The following is an 18,004-nucleotide window of genomic DNA, read 5'->3' as shown; positions in this document are numbered from 1 at the left end:
ATCATGTTGAGCCTATAAAATCTTGCCAAGTCATCATTCCAGTGCCTTCTGTTACTCCCTACTTATCCTGTACAGAGCATGTTTTGTATATATTTGTTTGTATGTTGTCTCCCCCTTTGGAGGTCAGGGACTGGCTTTTGCCTCTTTTTGTATGTATCCTTGGTGTTTAGCACAGTGCCTGGCACATGGTAGGTGCTTTATAAATGTTGAATGAATAAATGAATAAATATGCAAAACAAGACAAAATAAAACAAAACAAAAACAGTAGCTTGGTTTTCTTAGGTCACATCCCATGTTGATCTTTTTAAGGAGAACTATAGCTGATAAAGTGTTTCACCTTCACTGACCCTTTAATAGGCTGTAGAGCACAGGACTAAATATTAGGGGAAGACAGAAAAGACAAAAACAAGAAAGGTCTCCCGCTATAAACAATTTTTCATCTAGAGTCAAAACACACATGTAAAATAGCATATAAACCTACAAAAAGGAAATAGAGATATTCACAAAGATATATATATATATTTATATTCCTATTTTAGCCAATGTGAATCAAAGTTTGAGGGAGATGCACAATTTTGAAGCAAAGGATTATGGGAAGATAGCAGTGGTCTGGAAGCACTGGGTCCCAGAGCCTTAACCAGGACTCACAAAGGGCAGAGGACAGACAGCTACACTTGGTATTTTCAGGGTCTTCTCAGGTGTCCTGCCTGAGCCTTCCCTGCTGCAGGCTGTAGGTCTGAGGCTACAAGAGAAAATCAAGGCATCGTGGACCTGCAGATCCAGTGTGTCATCCTTGACCAAGCCAGTGAGGGACCCCAAGTCTTCGCTGCCAAAATTGGACAGAGGGAGGGGAGGCCTCACAGCATCCTGGGTATGTCCATCACAACACTACTGGGAACACAAACACAAACTGGGCCCAGGACTAGCCAAGAGGGTCCCCTGGTCAGAGAGGTCCCAGTAGGGTCCCAGGGCTCTGCAGGAGAAAGGTCCAAGGCAAAATCCAGCCTAAGCAGCCCCAGAAGCCTGTGGCTCAACCCCAGCACAAGGAGGGACATCTCTGAGCCTGGTGAGGAGATAACCCCAGATATGGGTCCAAGTTCCGTAAAGGAGAAGCCTACTAACTCGACATTCAGTATATTGCTTGACTCAGCTCATCCTCTCACTTTCCTATTAGCAAACCAAGGAAAAATCTGACCAAGAGGAAATACCATGGTGAGGGAAACTTCTTCACACAGTGGTGCAAACCCCAAAGAGGATATAGCAGGGCTGGAGAAGGACCTAGAGGGCCATGTGTGGCCTCGAGGTGCAGGTTCCCCACCTCTGGGTATAATAATTCCACAAGTCCAAGTAAAGCCTTAGGTAAAATGGCCCGTAGGAATCCCTGGTGGGGAGTGGGGGGGAGAGAAAGGAAGCAAAAACAATAGAATGGAATAAGTTGGGAAGAAAGAACGGGTAATGAAAACTGACACTCTAGAATAAGAGGTAGAAAACCTCACTCAAGAACTGAATGTCTTGGAAATCAGGATGGACCAAATAATACTACAGGAAATATCAAAACAAAAGAAAAAAAAATAAAAAAACAAACAAAAAAATCAACTTTTAATATAGTATCAGAAACAATTGACTTAGAAAGTAGACCAAGGAGAGACAATATAAGAATTAGCAAACTCTCCAAAAATTATGATCAGGAAAAAAGGGGGGTGGATACCTTAATTTCTAGAAAGAATATATAAAAATTGGCCAGAACTCTTAGAATTAGAGGGAAATGTAAAATGAGAAGGAATCCAGTAAAGCTGGAAAGAAAGCTCAAAATGAAACTCCCAGTAGCATCAAACCCAAAATGCAGAGCTTCCAGGTAAAAGGGAAAAAAAATGCTCCAAGCAGCCTCTATAAAAATGACATGAGACTTAGAAACTGTCTGTAGGAAAGAAAAAAAGAGTTTAAGACTATGAAATTCCAAGGCAAAGTTATATAATCAAGGATAACAACTTATCTGGTAAAACTAAATATCATCCTATTGGGTGAAAATGTATTGTTAATAGAATAGAGGATTTCAAAGCATTTCATATAAAAAAAAAACCAAAACGAAAACTGAGTAGACTCCTGGAAATGGAAATACAAGTGTCAAGAGAAACAGAGAAAGAAATACCTACCTGTCTAATTGAAAGAAACTATGTGAGGATGATTTTTTTACATGTTAGTGGGGGGATAAAAATGTCTTTTTCAGAACTCTAATATATTTAAGGGCCATAGATAAATTGTAAAATTATAGAAGGTCTATGGCTAGTTTTGTTCTGCTTTTATGGTGCTAGTAAAAACAAAAATAGGAGAGATGGGGACTATTCTAGGGGTTTAGAAAGAAGGGGAGGGAAATTACCATTGCATAATAGTTTCACAAGGTGAATATATGCCTATGAAAGACAGGGTGGAGAACTGGGCATCCCATGAACATCTCACTCTCATATGAATTGGATAAAGGAATATTGAACATCATTATACACATGCATAGCATTCTTTGTATAGAAATACATTAAACTCAAAAGGGAAATAGAATGAGATAGGGACAATGGAGGGACAGCAAGATAAGAAAAGATTAAGCAAAACAGTCTAAGAGATGCAATAGAGAGGAAACATACTTTTCATTTATAAGGTCATAAGTGCCAGGCAAAATTGCCCTTCTATTCCATTTTCTCTTATTTAAAAAGAGGGATTAAAAAGAGAAAAAGTATAAGAGATCAAGATAGAGGGAAACACACAAGTAAGCATTCTAATTTTGAATATAATAGGATGAACTCACCCATAAAAATCCTGCTTTTTTTTGAGTTCAGCTAAAGCTTAATAGGTTTTTGCTCTATCTCCTCATTTTAATACTATGTGAATCTTTGTGTTTCAAATGTATTTCTTCAAAATAATATATTGTCAGATTCCGTTTTCTAATCCATTCTGTTATCTTCTTCTATCTTACGGGTGAGTCTATCCTATTATATTCAAAATTATAATTCTTAATTGTGTTTCCCTCTATCCTGACCTCCTGTCCTTTTCTCTCTTTAGTCCCACTTTCCTCTTTATAAGCATACAGTAACTAAAGAAAAGATAAAGAGTTAAAGAAATTATATTATCCTTAAAGACACCATAAATACTGAATATAATAATTAACACTAATACCATGATTAATACCATGCACTTAAAGCCACAGTATCTAATGACTTAAAGGAAAAGTTAGTTGAATTAGAGGAAGAAATAAATATGAAAATTATAATAGTGAAGGAACTGAATGTACCTTTTTCAGACCTAGACAAAACTAACCCAAGGATTGACAAGAAAAGTACCAAGTACCTTAATAGAATTTTAGAAAAATTAGGGATGTTATGCAGCATTTCTGGTGACATGAATAGAAAGAAATTTAAGTACTTGTCACCCATATGTGGAAAACTTAACCATGTATCAGACATAAGGAATTTACCAAAAATGCAGAAAGGCAAAAATTATTAATCCTATATACTGATTGCAATGAAACAAAATTATATTCAATAAAGAGTTCTTAAAGCAATAATTCTGCAGTGATTAGAGACTAAATGACATAATTCTAAAGAATTAGTAGATCAAAGAACAAATTACAGAAACATTAATTTTAAGCATAAATTTTTAGGAAGGGTGGGATGATGTTTTGTCAGAGAGAACAAAGTAAAGATAAGGACAAATATGAAGGCTTAAAAACAGGAGGAAAATTTAATAAATTAATTAGCTAAATTATAATATCCTTAAAAAATATTTTTAGAATAGAAAATTTGACTTTCAAACATAAGAATCAAGAGAAGCATGAAAAGGTAAACAGGAAATAGAAAACATAAAGGACTTTCTAAAGTTGAACTGTTTATATTCCTACATGGAAAGATAACATTTGTAACCCTTGAGACTTTTTTCAGTTCTTGGGTAGTGGGAGGAATTAGACATACATACACACACACACACACACACACACACACATACACACACACACACACATAGACAGAAAACACAGGGTGAGTTGAATAAGAAGGGATGATACCCAAAAAATAAAATAAAATTGAGGGGTGAGAGAAGAATATATTGGGAGGACAAAGCGAGAAATGAAATGGGGTAAATTATCATGTTTCAAGGAGGCAAAAAAAAGCTTATTCAGTGGAGGAGAAAAGGGAGGATGTGAGAGGGGAAAAGGGAAGCTTACTCTCTTCCTATTTGGCTTGAGGGAATGACATGCTCACTCAGTTCGGTATGAAAGTATATCTTACACTACAGAAGGGTAGGGGAGAAGGGGATAAGTGGGGTGAGGGGGATGATAGAAGGGAGGGCAAATGGGAGAAGGGAGCAATCAGAAGTAAACACTTTTGGGGAAGGACAAGGTCAAAAGAGAGAATAGAATAAGTGGGGGGCAGGATAGGATGGAGGGAAATACAGCTAGTCTTATACAGCATGGCTATTATAGAAGTTTTTTGCAAAACTACATTTATACAGCCTATACTGAATTTCTTACCTTCTCAGTGGGGATGGGTAGGGAGGGAGGAAGGGAGAGAAGTTGGAATTCAAAGCACTAGGAATGAACATTAAGAGTTGGTTTTGCATACAACTGGGAAATAAAAAATACAGATAATGGGGTACAGAAATCTATCTTGCCCTACAAGAAAAGAGAGAAGAAGGGGATAGGGTAAGGGAAGGGTGTGATAGAAGGGAGGGCATATTGAGGGAAGCGGCAATCAGAATGCAAGGTATTACGGGGTGGGGGTAGGGGAGAGACAGGGAGAAAAGTTAGAACTCAAAATTTTGTGGAAAAGAATACTGAAGACTAAAAATAAATAAACATAAAAAAAAGTTTTAATCTTTACCCATGATTTATTTTTAAAACATTGGAGAAAGGACAAAGCAGTTAGAGCCACAAGACTTGGATTCATATCTTTGCTCTGATATTTACTATCTGTATAACTTGGGGCAAATTATTTCACTTCCCTGGGCCTTGTTCTCTTTATAAGGCAGGTATATATCACAGTGGACAGAGTACTGAAACTTGAGTCAAGAAGATGAGTTCAAATTCTGGGGAAACGAGTCAGGAAGACGAGTTCAAGTTCTGCCCAAGACATTTCTAAACTGTGTAACCCGTGATGAGTCACTTAACCTCCGTCTGCCTCAGACTTCTCATCTGTTAAATAGAAATAATGAAAGTACCTACTTCCAAGGGCTGTCAGGAGGATAAAGTAAGATAATATTTATAAATCTTTTCACAAACCTTAAAATATTCTTTATAAATGCTAATTATTATCATTATTTGTAAAAAGAGAGTTGGACTAGAAAAGACCTCTAAGGCCCTTTGTAACCATAAATTTATGACCCTAGATCATGTGATCTAATTCTTGAAATTTAAAATTTTTAGAATAAAATGCACTAAAAGAAATAAGCAAAAATAGATGTGAACTATGTATAGCACTCCTCAACCAAAAGTTAGTACAAAAATATGGAAAGACACAACCCTACTCATTTAAAACATTCCTGTATATTTTACTATAAACTTGATTTTCTCAATAAGAAATGTTAAGCATTTAATTAACACTGTGAAATAAAGATATTAATTTCTTAGCTCTTTCTGAGTAAAAAGAATAGACAGGGAATGGAAGGTAGATAGAGTTTATACTAAGTAGTATAACTTCAGCCCTACTTTGTGTTACCACAGTTAAGGCCTATGTTGAAAGGCAAATAAATATGTTATCTAAAACTGGCAATACATAAAACCCTTAACACTTTAGCGTGAATTATTTATCAACAAGGCACTAAGGAAATGCAATGCCAGTTGGATAGGTTTTAATGAGGAGGAGAGGTTAGGCAAAGGTCTTGAGGATTAGATGCTACTCAGAAGGGGACCAGTACAAGTGAGTCCCCACCTAGAACGACAAAGGAACATAGAGAGGGCATTGAGTATCTCAAGGTAAAGCACTGAGACAGAGGAGCAGTTTGATAAAATGGAGGAGGGGCACCAAAAACATATTTCATATGTTTTCCTGTTTATCCAAGAGCTTACCCTGAGGGTATATGCCATTAGTATACAGAAGTGACAGAGGCAATACAAAATCAGACTCAGTAGTCAGGTACACTTAATCTATTCACACACATATTTTATTCATACTTGCACACAACATGTATTTACAGGGTTTATATATTAGGAAGTGCTAAGGAATTATATTAAAAAGAATATGTAATACTGTAATGCAAGATCAGAAATGAAAATTCAGACTCTATCTTGAATTACTTACAAGTTTTTACTGCAGGTACACGATACGTAGTGCTTAGTCTGTCTCCACTGATAGTAGAAACCAGAAAATTATATTCTGTTCCTGGGGTCAAATTTTCAATAGTTATTTTATCGTTGCTTTTTAATGGCACTGTTAAATTGGGACCTCTACTCGTTATAATATAGATGCCATCAAATACACCAATATCGGGCATTTGAACAAATAAAATCACAGAGGTACTATGAAATTCATATGGGATAATAATCTGAACTGGTTTGGGTTCTGAAAAACAAACAAAAGGGAAAGTACATTTTAAATTAGTTTTTCACTTACAAAGCACAGTTGTTCAGAAGAGATAGTCCATGAATTTTTTAAAATGATAAATGTCCGTGTAATAAGGTAGCATGTACTGGAAGTGCTGTCAAGTGGAGGAGAGATTCAATTTTTTATTAGTTTTTGTTTTTTCTGTTTGACTCTGGAGGACAGGAAGAGGAGAAATTGAAAAGGGGCAAATTTATGCCTGGTATAAGAAAAACTTCCTATCAGCAAGAGCTATCCAAAAGGAGGAGGAGGAGGAGGAGGAGTAAGAGGAGTAGTAGTAGTAGTAGTAGTAGTAGTAGTAGTAGTAGTAGTAGTAGTAGTAGTAGCAGTAATGATAGTAGTAGTAGTAATAGTAGTTGGTGGTGTTGTTATTGGGAGTTACTGTAGAAAATGGTGGGCTCCCTTTATTGGAGGTCTTCAAGCAGAACTGGCTGCTAAATTTTATTTTACAACTCTCAAGTTCTGTATGTCTGTGAACATTTAATTAACCCAAGCAGTATTCAGAAAATAAGATAGTTTGCTTATCAGAGGAACATTTACATAGCTGATTCCCATTTCAGCTTTTCACCCAAAGTGTCAAGGGGAAAAAAGCCATCTAAAAAGTAAATTTTACTTACAAAATGTTGATAAGTTTGTAAAATCCCAGACTTTTCCATCTCAGGCTACTGTGAGTCATATTAATGTTATTCAGAAAATTATTACATATGAATGTGAAGTAATTAAGCTCAGGGTTTTGTTTTGTTTTTGTCAAAATTGGTCTAAGACCCAGGAAGATATGGGCTCAAGTTTTGTCTCTGACATACATTAACTATGTGATCCTTTTCTTTCTTTTCCTTCCTTCCCTCCCTCCCTCCCTCTTTCTTTCTTTCTTTCTTTCTTTCTTTCTTTCTTTCTTTCTTTCTTTCTTTCTTTCTTTCTTTCTTTCTTCCTTCCTTTCTTTCTTTCTTTCTTCCTTCCTTCCTTCCTTCCTTCCTTCCTTCCTTCCTTCCTTCCTTCCTTCCTTCCTTCCTTCCTTCCTTCCTTTCCTTCTTTCTTTCTTTCTTTCTTTCAACAGGATTGTGCCAAAGAGAGTTGGCTGCTGAGCACTTTATGCACAGGACTCCTGTGGAGTAGTAATCTATCTCCTTGGCAAAATTATAGAGTTGTAGGGGAAAAAAGGCCGCACCCACTTCTATCCAGGCAATTTTTATACTATAGATATAGTACCAGTTCTTTCTTATACCTCTATCAAGTAGTAACTCCACCACCATCCCAGCACCCAGCAATAATGATGGTTGCAACTTAAGCACAGGATCCTATATTTAGGGTTGGAAGGGACCTTAGAGACCATCTTATCCAATCTCCTCATTGTACAGATGGGAAAGTAAAGACTAAGCAACTTTTCCAAGTTGAAAATGCTAGTGAGTATTAGAAGTGAGATCTGAACACAGATCTTCCTGGTTCTAAGTAGAGCATTCTATCCACTTTATCACACTAATGGCATCAAAAACATGACTTTTGCTTACGTGAGCCTAAGATTGGACCTTAAGTCAAGAAGGCTGCCTCCTCTATTTTATGGTTCTTTCCAAAGTCCAGGTCACTCAACTGTAAGCTTGAGAAATGGACATCTTTGGTGAATATCTCTTGAATCTGAAGGCTCTTGGGTCCCTAATTCAAAGTTTAAACACTTAAAGAGTGTGAAGTAATTTCCATAGTAGCATGCTTCTCAAAAAATAACATCAAAACCAGGTGGATATTATTTCTAACAGGACAAAGAAAACGCAAGTGATGCAAAGTTGCTTATGTAGTACTGATCTAACTGCAAAATAGCTATTCAGCAGTCCAACACAACTATTGTTATCTCCCAGAGGAGATAAAATTGGTGTGATGGGTTATTATTTTAGGTTTTAAATATTTCCTAATGCATATTTTTGAATCTTTTAGGTTTTAAACATTTTGTTTTGGTGGAAGAAATTAATAGCTATGCTGTGCTTTGTACATTTAGTATCTTTCCTAGACAGGGCTCTGCTAATTCCTTTTAGGAAAGATTCTGGTCACGAACCATACCTAAGCTTCATTGTGAAGATTTTTCCCCACAACTCTGGAGTGGAGAAGTATAATGAGCCAGAGAGATGACAAAAGTTTGACTTTACTCTTTATGGATCAGACCACCCTCATGAGGACTCCAGGCTCTGTGTGACTTTAGAAGTCCAAATTATACAAGTATACCAGATTTTTAAAAATCTAGAAATATACTAAGTACCTTAGTTCTTATTTGTAATACAAAGCAACCTACGTTTTCCAGTGCTTAACAATTACCCTCAAATCAGCAAAAATCTGATAATTTATAAATCAGTGTCTTACTTAGAGTTTTTTGAATAGTTATGAGTTCACTCTGATTCCCATTCTTCACTGTTGCCACTCCAATGTCGTAGGTCATTCCAGGAGTTAATAGATCGATCTTGAATTGGTTCGTGTTATTTACTAAATGCTTAATGGTTTCACTTGCATCTGATAAAGATTTTGCTTGAATGTAAAATTCACAACTATCATGTGGGGGTTCCCACTGAAGAATTATACTGTCCTCTCCCACGTCATCAGATTTAGCAGAAACATTTAGTGGAGGACTGATTCCTATAGATAAATGCATAAAAATAGATGAGTAAATAAACATAGATAAGCAGATAGATGGATCTGTAAATAAGAAAATGGATGGATGAAATAAATAAAATCAGCGAAGGAATAGATGAATGAATTATAAAAGAAGAAATGGAGAGGTGGATAGAAAATAAATGATATATGAATGAATAAATGAATGAGCAGATAGATAAATGAATAAAGGAATGCATGAATCTGAGTTTGTCTTAGACAGTTTGTGTTACACTCAGTTCCACACCTGATTGTTAGTTTTTACTTTGAGAAATTTAGAAAAAAAATAATTTCTATTCCTTAGAGGGCACATGTGCACATATGTATAGCTACATATGTGCTTTGAATTTATAGAATACAAGGTCATGCTTGAATATTATTGAGAAACTGTCATAAATTAAAACATAATTACCTGCAAGGCAAAAATTGTTGCTTTTATAAAGGCACATCTTTAAAATTACAGCATTTATTTTCTGATATCTATAAGAAACTATTTATGAGAAGCTGGGGATACCTTGTTAAAACTTGGTTGCATAGGAACATTGGATTCAAGTTGTAACTCTGCTTCTCCCTAGCTGTGTGACCCCAGGTGAGGTACCTGTCCACCCAACCTTACTTACGTCATCTGTCAGAAAGGGATAATGCTTGTGCAACCTTGCTGTGTTGTTTTGAGAAAAGTATGTTGTAAACTTTGGTATGCTTTCAAGAAATGTGATCTGCTGCTTCCTTACAAGGTAGTTTTTTTCTAGACTGTGAAAATTGAGTATAATAGGTTGGCTTACTTCCTTAGGGGTTCCCATGCTTTATTTTGTGACTTTTAATATGTCTGAACATTTCTCTCTACGCTATTGCGCCTTAGATGCATTCTTAAAAGGTGGGGATGGGGGAGAGACTGGATTTGTTCCAGAAATTTTCCAATTAGTTCTTAGACATAATCATCAATTATATAGCATATATATTTTGGCATTTTAATGGATTCATCTTGGCAATGAGAGTACTCTCTACATGTGCAAATAGCATAAAATCCATGTATGTGTTCTCATCCTGTTGCAGTCATGGCCTTTCCAAAGTTACTCTATAGAAGGTCTATCCAATGTGCTGGATATCTTCTTCTGGTTCTGTTAACTTCCCAGCACTTAGCATAGTGCCTGGCAAATAACCGGTACTTAACAAATGTTTATTGATTGATTACTGATTGAATGAGTTTGCCTGCCTCAATGCATGTTTCTTTTTATTTTTCATTTAGATAAGTTCTGTATTCACTCATCTAATTTATCTACGCAAAACATAATTCAGTTGCTTTTCAGAACCATTAATACCATGTAGAAGATCAAATTTCAGGGCTGCCCCTCTAACTAGGAACACAGGAACACTCTGGGTGAGCCCTATGGTCTAAATATCCCAGTATTCAAGTCAACTGGCATCCTACAAAGACAATATTTCTGCCTGAGTTTTAGAAACATTTTAGAAGAATATAGGAGGTACCCACTAATTCTGGTGCTATCAGGTTTTCTACGGCAGCAAGAAAAGGGATGTCAGATCCGTAAAAAACTGAAAACTAAGGGAGTGCCCATCAGTTTGGAAATGGCTGAACAAATTGTTGTATATGAATATAATGGAATGTAATTACTGAGGAGAAAGTTTCAAAGATGAAGGGAAAGACTTTTATAAATCGCTGCAGGGTGAACTCAGCAGAACCAAAAGAATAAGTTATACCATCACATCAATATTGTAAAGATAAAAACAATTCTGAAAGGCTTTCAAAAAAAATCTGATGAACTAAATAATCAAATATGATTGCAGACCACTAATGAAGGAGAACATTGTCCACCTCATGACAGAGAGAGGACAAACTAATATGCAGCATAAGGTATGCATTTTGGAGTGTGATCCAAGTGGGAATTTGTTTTGACTTCATTTATATGATACAAGGGTTGTTTTTTTTGCTTCCCCCTTCTTGCTTTTCTTTCTTCCTTCATCCCTCCATCTCTCTCTTCTTTCTTTCCTGTTTTCCTTCCTTCCTTTTCATTGGGGATGGGGGAAGTAGTATGGAAAATAAATATTTCAAAGTAGAAAAAACTATATAGGTGTCTCATCCCTCCCACATTTGACACTAGTAAGGGTCACCCAATAGCTAGAAACATGAACCATGTACACACACACACATGCACACACACACACACGCACACAATAGCAAAGTAATTATTTCCACAAATATAAGTTTCTTGAAGGTAGCAACCTGTTTTGGTTTTGTCTGTGTCACTAGCACTTATTACAGTGCATGGTACATAGTAGGCACTTAAGAAATGCTTGTTTTGTTACTGTGGCTAATACTTAATCCCTGTGGACCTTAGCTTCCTTATCTGTCAAAATAAAGTAGTTGGGCTAGATGATCTCTAAAATGTATTCTAGTTTCCCTGATTTTAGGTCATTGATCAGTGATCCTAAAAAATGCACATTCCCAACTTTGGTGGCTGCCTCTTGAATGTGAGAATTGGGGGTGGGGGTGTCTCCAAGTCAGTGCCTTCTCTCCAGTGGGAGGTGATTTTCCTAACAGCATGGTTTTCAGAAAAGAAGAGTTCTACTCCCATGAGGATGCTCTCTCTGGACATACTAACATGAACACACACACACACACACACACACACACACACACATTCAAAAATAATAAAATCCCCAAATTCACACATAATATATTCAATATAAATGTACAGCACTTAGAATAGTAGGCAGTGTTCTATATTTTCAATATCACTCACTTAAAACTCATTTTAAAAGATTCAGATAGTTACATTTTTATGCTGCTTACTGAATGAACTTGGAGTCTCTTCCAAAGGCACGCTCCATTTCAGAGTAAGGATAAGAATATTTGTGATTACAGGTCCTGGGATGAGACTGCCACCTAATGGTAAACTGATCATACTGCATGAGAAAACAACCAGCTACATCTAGCTACACAAAGATGCATCAGACATTGCAAATGCCAAACTAGCCCGGACAGCTATCAAACTGATGTTACAAAAATAATTACATGTCAACCATTAGGATTTCATGAATTTTTACATACTAAGGCTAAGAGTTCTGTAAGATTTATGGAAAGATTAAATTGAGCTCAGGAGAGTATTTACATAATTTAGGGAAATATGATTCAATTTTGGATTTAATTAGAACCAAGGGTTGAAATTTTAATAAAACATGCAAGAAAAAATTAACTGAGAGTACTAGGTGTATCTTTTTAGATGAAAAATGGCTAAATTTATAACAAAATTTCATTTTAAATTTATATTCTCAGACATCAATCTAGGACATATATTTGCTACCTGTTATGGTTAATATCGGTTTCTCGAGGCAGCTTAAAGATCCTTTTTGTGCCACACTGAAAAGATAGATCTGGTACTGGTGATAAGGTTTGAGGTTTCGTATTATCGCTGTTGTGTTGGCTTTTTCAACTGCCCGTGCTTCTGACTTATTGGCTTTGGTATCCACAATGTTCACAAAGTAATGATGGAAAGAAGTGCTTGAAAAATCATCTGGTGGATCCCAGTGCAAAAATATCTCCACCGGTGTCACACGCGTCACTATCACATTTTTTACTTGTAATGGACCTAGTAAAAGAAAGGAAATGAAATGTTTTGAAATTCTGCCTAACAAATAGATATTTGAACAAAATTGATGAAGTAAATTTCATTTATTTAAATTTGACGAGCGAAAATCCTACTGAGGAATTCTCTAAGTTCATAATTCAGTATGCTTTCAGTTGAAATTTAGTTTATGTAAATGGTTATTTCCAGCCCCTCCCAGCCCCAAATATGACATCAATTATCATGTTCCAACATATGACTCATTTTTATCCATCTGATATTTTCCTCTTAGATCTATGAAACTAATATAACTGTCAATTCTAGTTAAATAGATTGGTTCAAAAGTACTGACATTTAAAGTTCAAAATAATGTTCATATTTTTGAGTAAATTATACAGGCTTGTAGATACTTTGATATCCAAGTTTGTGGGGCCTGCCTGAATATATACTTTATGGACGTACCCTCCAAGAATGCCTTTACCTCACAATGAGGCATTGGAACAGAATTTTAGTAGAGGAGGTTTCTAGAATTATTCCTTATTAAATTATTTCTTAAGTGGAGAGGAAGGAAAGAGCCCTTTATGTTCTCATTCAAAATGGTGTTAATATACTAATGCGTTTCAAAAGTAAAGCTTTTGAAACATCAAGAAGAGAAATCCAGATCTAAGCAAAGAGTAGACTGGGCAGATTCAAGGATAGTTTTTTAAAATATCAATAGAGCTGCTAAGTGCAGAGTGCCAGACGTGGTGCTGCCCCATCATAGAGATCTTTAATTCCTTAAAGATGCACACACACTTCAATAATAAAGGTTATAGCCCTTGCATAACTTAGTTGACGTTGACTCAAGATTTACTATGACCGAAAACTTGATCACTTTGGGTACCAACCTAGTCATGACCCTAACTAAACTTAGCTAAGCTGATTCTCAACAGTAAACTTATAGTTACTACATCTATGCTCTAAGCTTTTCACCTTGGTAAGACCTCTTAGACTTTGTGATTTACTTACATAGTTTTCAAGAATCCCAGCTTACTTCCATGCAGCATCAGAATAAGACATGACTATATTTTTATGAACGGAAATATTATTACTATTTCTTGATTTATTAGCCACATTTTTATGTATTTTTACTTAATTTGTTCAGATGTCATAACTCAGTTATTTTCAAAAATTATTTTGTATGTCAAAAAGGTATTATTCTTATACTCTTTGCCATTGCCTCTTATCTCCAGTGGGATCTTGCTTCATCAATTATTCTTTCTCTTATACCTTTATGCCTTTGTCTTTCTGCCAACTCCTTTTTCAAAACTTACACACATAGTTATGTCTTCCTAAATCCTAAAAATAATTCTTCACTCTTTCCCTCATAGCTTGAATGTGCAACCTTTTCACTTCTTCCTGGTAGAATCCTTGACTTCCTTCAAGATTCATTTCAAGCGTAGCCTCCTATAGAATGCCTATCCTGATTTCCTTCATCCCTGGAAATTAATTTGTTTTTATTTTGCTTGTGTTTTGCTTTTCTCTGTGTTCAAGTTGTACTTCTTGAAGGAAGGGAATCTACTTGTTTTTTGTTGTCACAAGGCAGTCACATAGGAGTCACTTACTTCTTAACATCTTCTTGTTACTCTTGCTTAATACTTAATTTCTATGGACCTCAGCTTCTTTACTAGTTACATGATTGGACTAGATGATCTCTAAGGTCTCTTCTAGCTCTGTAATTCTGTGACCTTAGAATTAGCCCTTCCATTAAGTCTATTATATTTCCTTTCAGTTTCATTTAGAAAACATTCCAAAAGAGTGCACTCCATTATTCTCATGACCCACTAAGTCCTTAATGCCTAAAATCTGGCTTCCAAAACATGCTCCACAGCTACCAATAGAATGACATTTTCCCTGTTTCCATTTCTCATGGTCAGTCATCTTTTTGCTACTTAAAAATTTATCTTGTCTTTGCTTTTAAGACACTACCCAGTCCTGGTTCTTTTCTTTGTGGAGTGAACTTCCTACCTCCTAAATGTGATTGCATCCCAGGATTCAGTCATCTGTCCTCTTTTCTTCTCTATCTGCTCTGTCTCCCTTGAAGATCTCACACTCTCTCCTGGTTTTCTCTATCACTTCTATGATGGTGACTCTCAAATCTGTATGAGTGGAGTCAGGAAGAAGGTGTGTCATGATAGCTAAATCCAGAGAATAAAGGATAACTGTTTTAAGACCCTTCCTCAAAATGGAAGTTCCAGGAAGAACTCACCAATGGGAGAAACAGAGAGTGTATGTGTGGTATGGGATGGGATGGTCTTGTGTTGTGCTGTGCTGTGTTGCATTGTATGGCATTGCAATACAATGTGTTGTGTTCTGTTTTATTGTATGGTATACCAATATATTGGTATATAATATATACAATATATATATATAGTATGTATACCAAGAAAGGTAATGGATGATAAATACTGGATGTCGATTCAGGAAGACCTGAATTAAATTCTCCTTCAGACACGAGTAAATTATTTAATTGTCCTAAGCCTCAGTTTCCTCATCTTTAAAATAATTGCACCTACCTCATAGGGCTGTTATGAGGAGAAAAGGAGATAATACAAAGTACTTTGCAAATCTTAAGGCAGTATCTAAATGTAGTTCTTATTATTGTTATTTTTATAATGAACATATCATTACCCCTTTTTCCATTGGTCTTTACATTCCTCTGTATCTATCTTTTTTTGCAAGATCTAGTAGTAGAAAGAATGCCAGATTTAGAATCTGAGCTCCCAAATCGGAGTCCTAGTTATACCATTCACTACTTATGTGACCATGGGCAAGTCACTTAAAATCATAGCACCTCACTTTCCTTCTCTGTAAAATGAGGCAGCAGTGGCGAGAACAATTACATGATCTCAGAGGTCCCTTCTAGTTCTAAAGCTATGATGCTAAGTCTCCCTTACTCCTATTCCACATTATTACAATATCCTCTGAAATTCTAAGGCACTTAAAGTCTATGCCAAAAGCCACAAATATGAGCCTTACAGGTCTCTTTTGTACCTCAAAGTCATATGATGCAGTGCCCATTTGTTCAGACAAATAGGTAATAAGATTAAAGTCTTTTTTAGAAAAACAGAGGTTTTTATGACAATAGTGCAAAACCAATATGAAAGTGGAATTTGTTACCATGCATTCATTCAATCAATCAAAAGGTATTTATTATATACTAGATACTGGGAACAGAAAAACTTTTGGTCTATATCAAGAGTGAGGAGCCTGAGGCCTCAAGGTCACATGTGGCCCTCTCAGTCCTCAAGGGAGGAGGCCACAGATTCCCCACTCCAGGTCTATACCATTCAGTTAATAGTGTTATTAATCTTATATTTATGTCCTCAAGCTTCAGCTACATTGTAAACCCATGGAGAGAAGAAAGTATTTTGTGTACCCAGCATTTAATGCAATGCCATGCACATAGTAAGCATACAAAGCTACTTGTTAATGTCATTGATAATCTCTTAAACATTTATAAAATATTATTCCCAGATTCCTTGTAACTTACGTGTCTCAACTATCAGAACTGGACTTAAGGCGATCTGGGCTTCCCCTGCATTCCTTGCTAAGAGTAAAAACCTGTAAAGATGTCCAGCAGAGAGTCGCATGATTGTTTTTTCAGTTGAATTTAGAGGCAAAGTCTCAAAATACTGTCTATTAGAATTTTCCAAATAATATTTAATGACCAGCTGATATCCAAATTTCATCCATTTTTTCAAACTCTTCCAACCAAGGACAACTTGGGTCGTTCCAACATCCTTCACGTAGAACACAAAATTCTCTGGTAATGAAGGTACTGGAAGATACAGTTTTAGAAAACTGAATTCACTAAGTTTTTAGTAATCATAAATAATACATTTTTAAACATTAAAATAGCCATATTAATTAATGGTTATATGGAAGAATGTGAAAGAAAATAATTACATTCATATTCGCAAATATATGGTAAAGGAATATAGCAGAAAAACCCTGTAAAGAAGTAGTTGGATCCAGTAGCATTTTGCTGCAGAATAAAGCAGTCTGTTTCATTCTTTGGTAGCAGTGGAAAAGAAAAGATTTCATCTTTCTTAAGGCTATAATAAGATCCATCTGTCCACAAAGGGTGACCTTCTTTCTGTAATAAAAGGTACAAATTAATTAAACCAATTTAAATGTAAATTAGGCATTGTGTTTTCACTTAGGACATTTTCTAAACCACATATTTAAAATATCTCATTCAATCCACCAACTTATTTCCCCTTCACACTCTTTTCCCTCCCACACGTGTACCTGTGCTCTCAACCACTAAATAATTCCCAGGAGCTCTACAATACTATTATTTTAGGGCAACCCAATCATTCTGAATCTAAGTATCCAATTAATTCACAATAAAGGGTAACACATTACTCCATCTTATTCCATTCCATCTGTGGAATAACACTGATGGATTTACCATATGGTTCTTACAAGTCTGCAGAACATCTCTAGTAGCAGTAGTAGCTGTTGTTCTTGACTTCCTTTTATTCAAGACTGCCCAAATCTAAGGTCAGCCCTTCTATTTCTCTATGCTCTGATCTCTCAAAGTAGATACTGACTATATCAAATATTGCCAGGTATGAAAAATAATGCATATACTGACCTTTATATCATTAAGACCAGTCCAACTTATTATTTGGTTGGCTTTCCTGAGAAAAGAATATATAAATTTCTTTTCCTCTTCATTTTTTATATCGACAAGGTGTGCTGAATGCAAAGGTATATTACAGATTTTCTGTGCTGCATTCCATGGCTGACTGTCTTTGCTGATCCTATAGCAATTATTTTTTAATGCGACCCATTCTGGTGAGCAGGACCCTGAATATAAGAAAAGCAGCAATTTTGTAAAAATCTTTAGTAGGGCAATAACCTTTCCTAATCTCTTACCATGAAGGAAATAGTCATGAAAACTTGTGAGAAACAAAAATATCAATTATTATTGTTTATTTTTCATTGTTCTTACACAAATAGAATCATTAAAACCTATTTGGGGCAAGTATTCAAAAACTTTACCAAGTTCAAGCACTATATGGATTGTTAAAAGGATGAGTTCTTTGTCAAATGGACTTTCATTTACATATGCCCCTCATTTTTTGCTTCCAAGTGATATACTTTACTGTTGTTTCTCTCCTTAATGACTTCTATGGGTGTTAAAAGTGGCTTTAAGTATTTGTACAT

At 35.7% G+C, this 18,004-nt stretch overlaps 1 protein-coding gene across 3 annotated transcripts in view; it reads right to left on the bottom strand.

The window, feature by feature from the left end:
- PTPRQ (protein tyrosine phosphatase receptor type Q) overlaps positions 1 to 17,641 on the bottom strand; it is a 315,483-nt gene extending 297,842 nt beyond the window's left edge. For all 3 annotated transcript variants that reach the window (XM_072655471.1, XM_072655472.1, XM_072655473.1), the window contains exons 1-6: positions 17,430 to 17,641; positions 16,736 to 16,925; positions 16,320 to 16,607; positions 12,527 to 12,811; positions 8,922 to 9,191; positions 6,279 to 6,539 (exon numbers count right to left, since the gene is read on the bottom strand). In XM_072655471.1, coding sequence (XP_072511572.1) covers positions 6,279 to 6,539; positions 8,922 to 9,191; positions 12,527 to 12,811; positions 16,320 to 16,518 — 1,015 coding nt within the window. In that variant the 5' untranslated portion in view covers positions 16,519 to 16,607; positions 16,736 to 16,925; positions 17,430 to 17,641. The remainder of the gene's footprint in view (positions 1 to 6,278; positions 6,540 to 8,921; positions 9,192 to 12,526; positions 12,812 to 16,319; positions 16,608 to 16,735; positions 16,926 to 17,429) is intronic.
- Positions 17,642 to 18,004: the final 363 nt, after the last annotated feature.

The sequence above is a fragment of the Notamacropus eugenii genome, chromosome 3 (genome assembly GCF_028372415.1).
Source record: "Notamacropus eugenii isolate mMacEug1 chromosome 3, mMacEug1.pri_v2, whole genome shotgun sequence".
Lineage (NCBI taxonomy): Eukaryota > Metazoa > Chordata > Mammalia > Diprotodontia > Macropodidae > Notamacropus > Notamacropus eugenii.
Note: the sequence above shows the minus strand (reverse complement) of the source record. Positions and strands in the feature narration are given on the sequence as shown.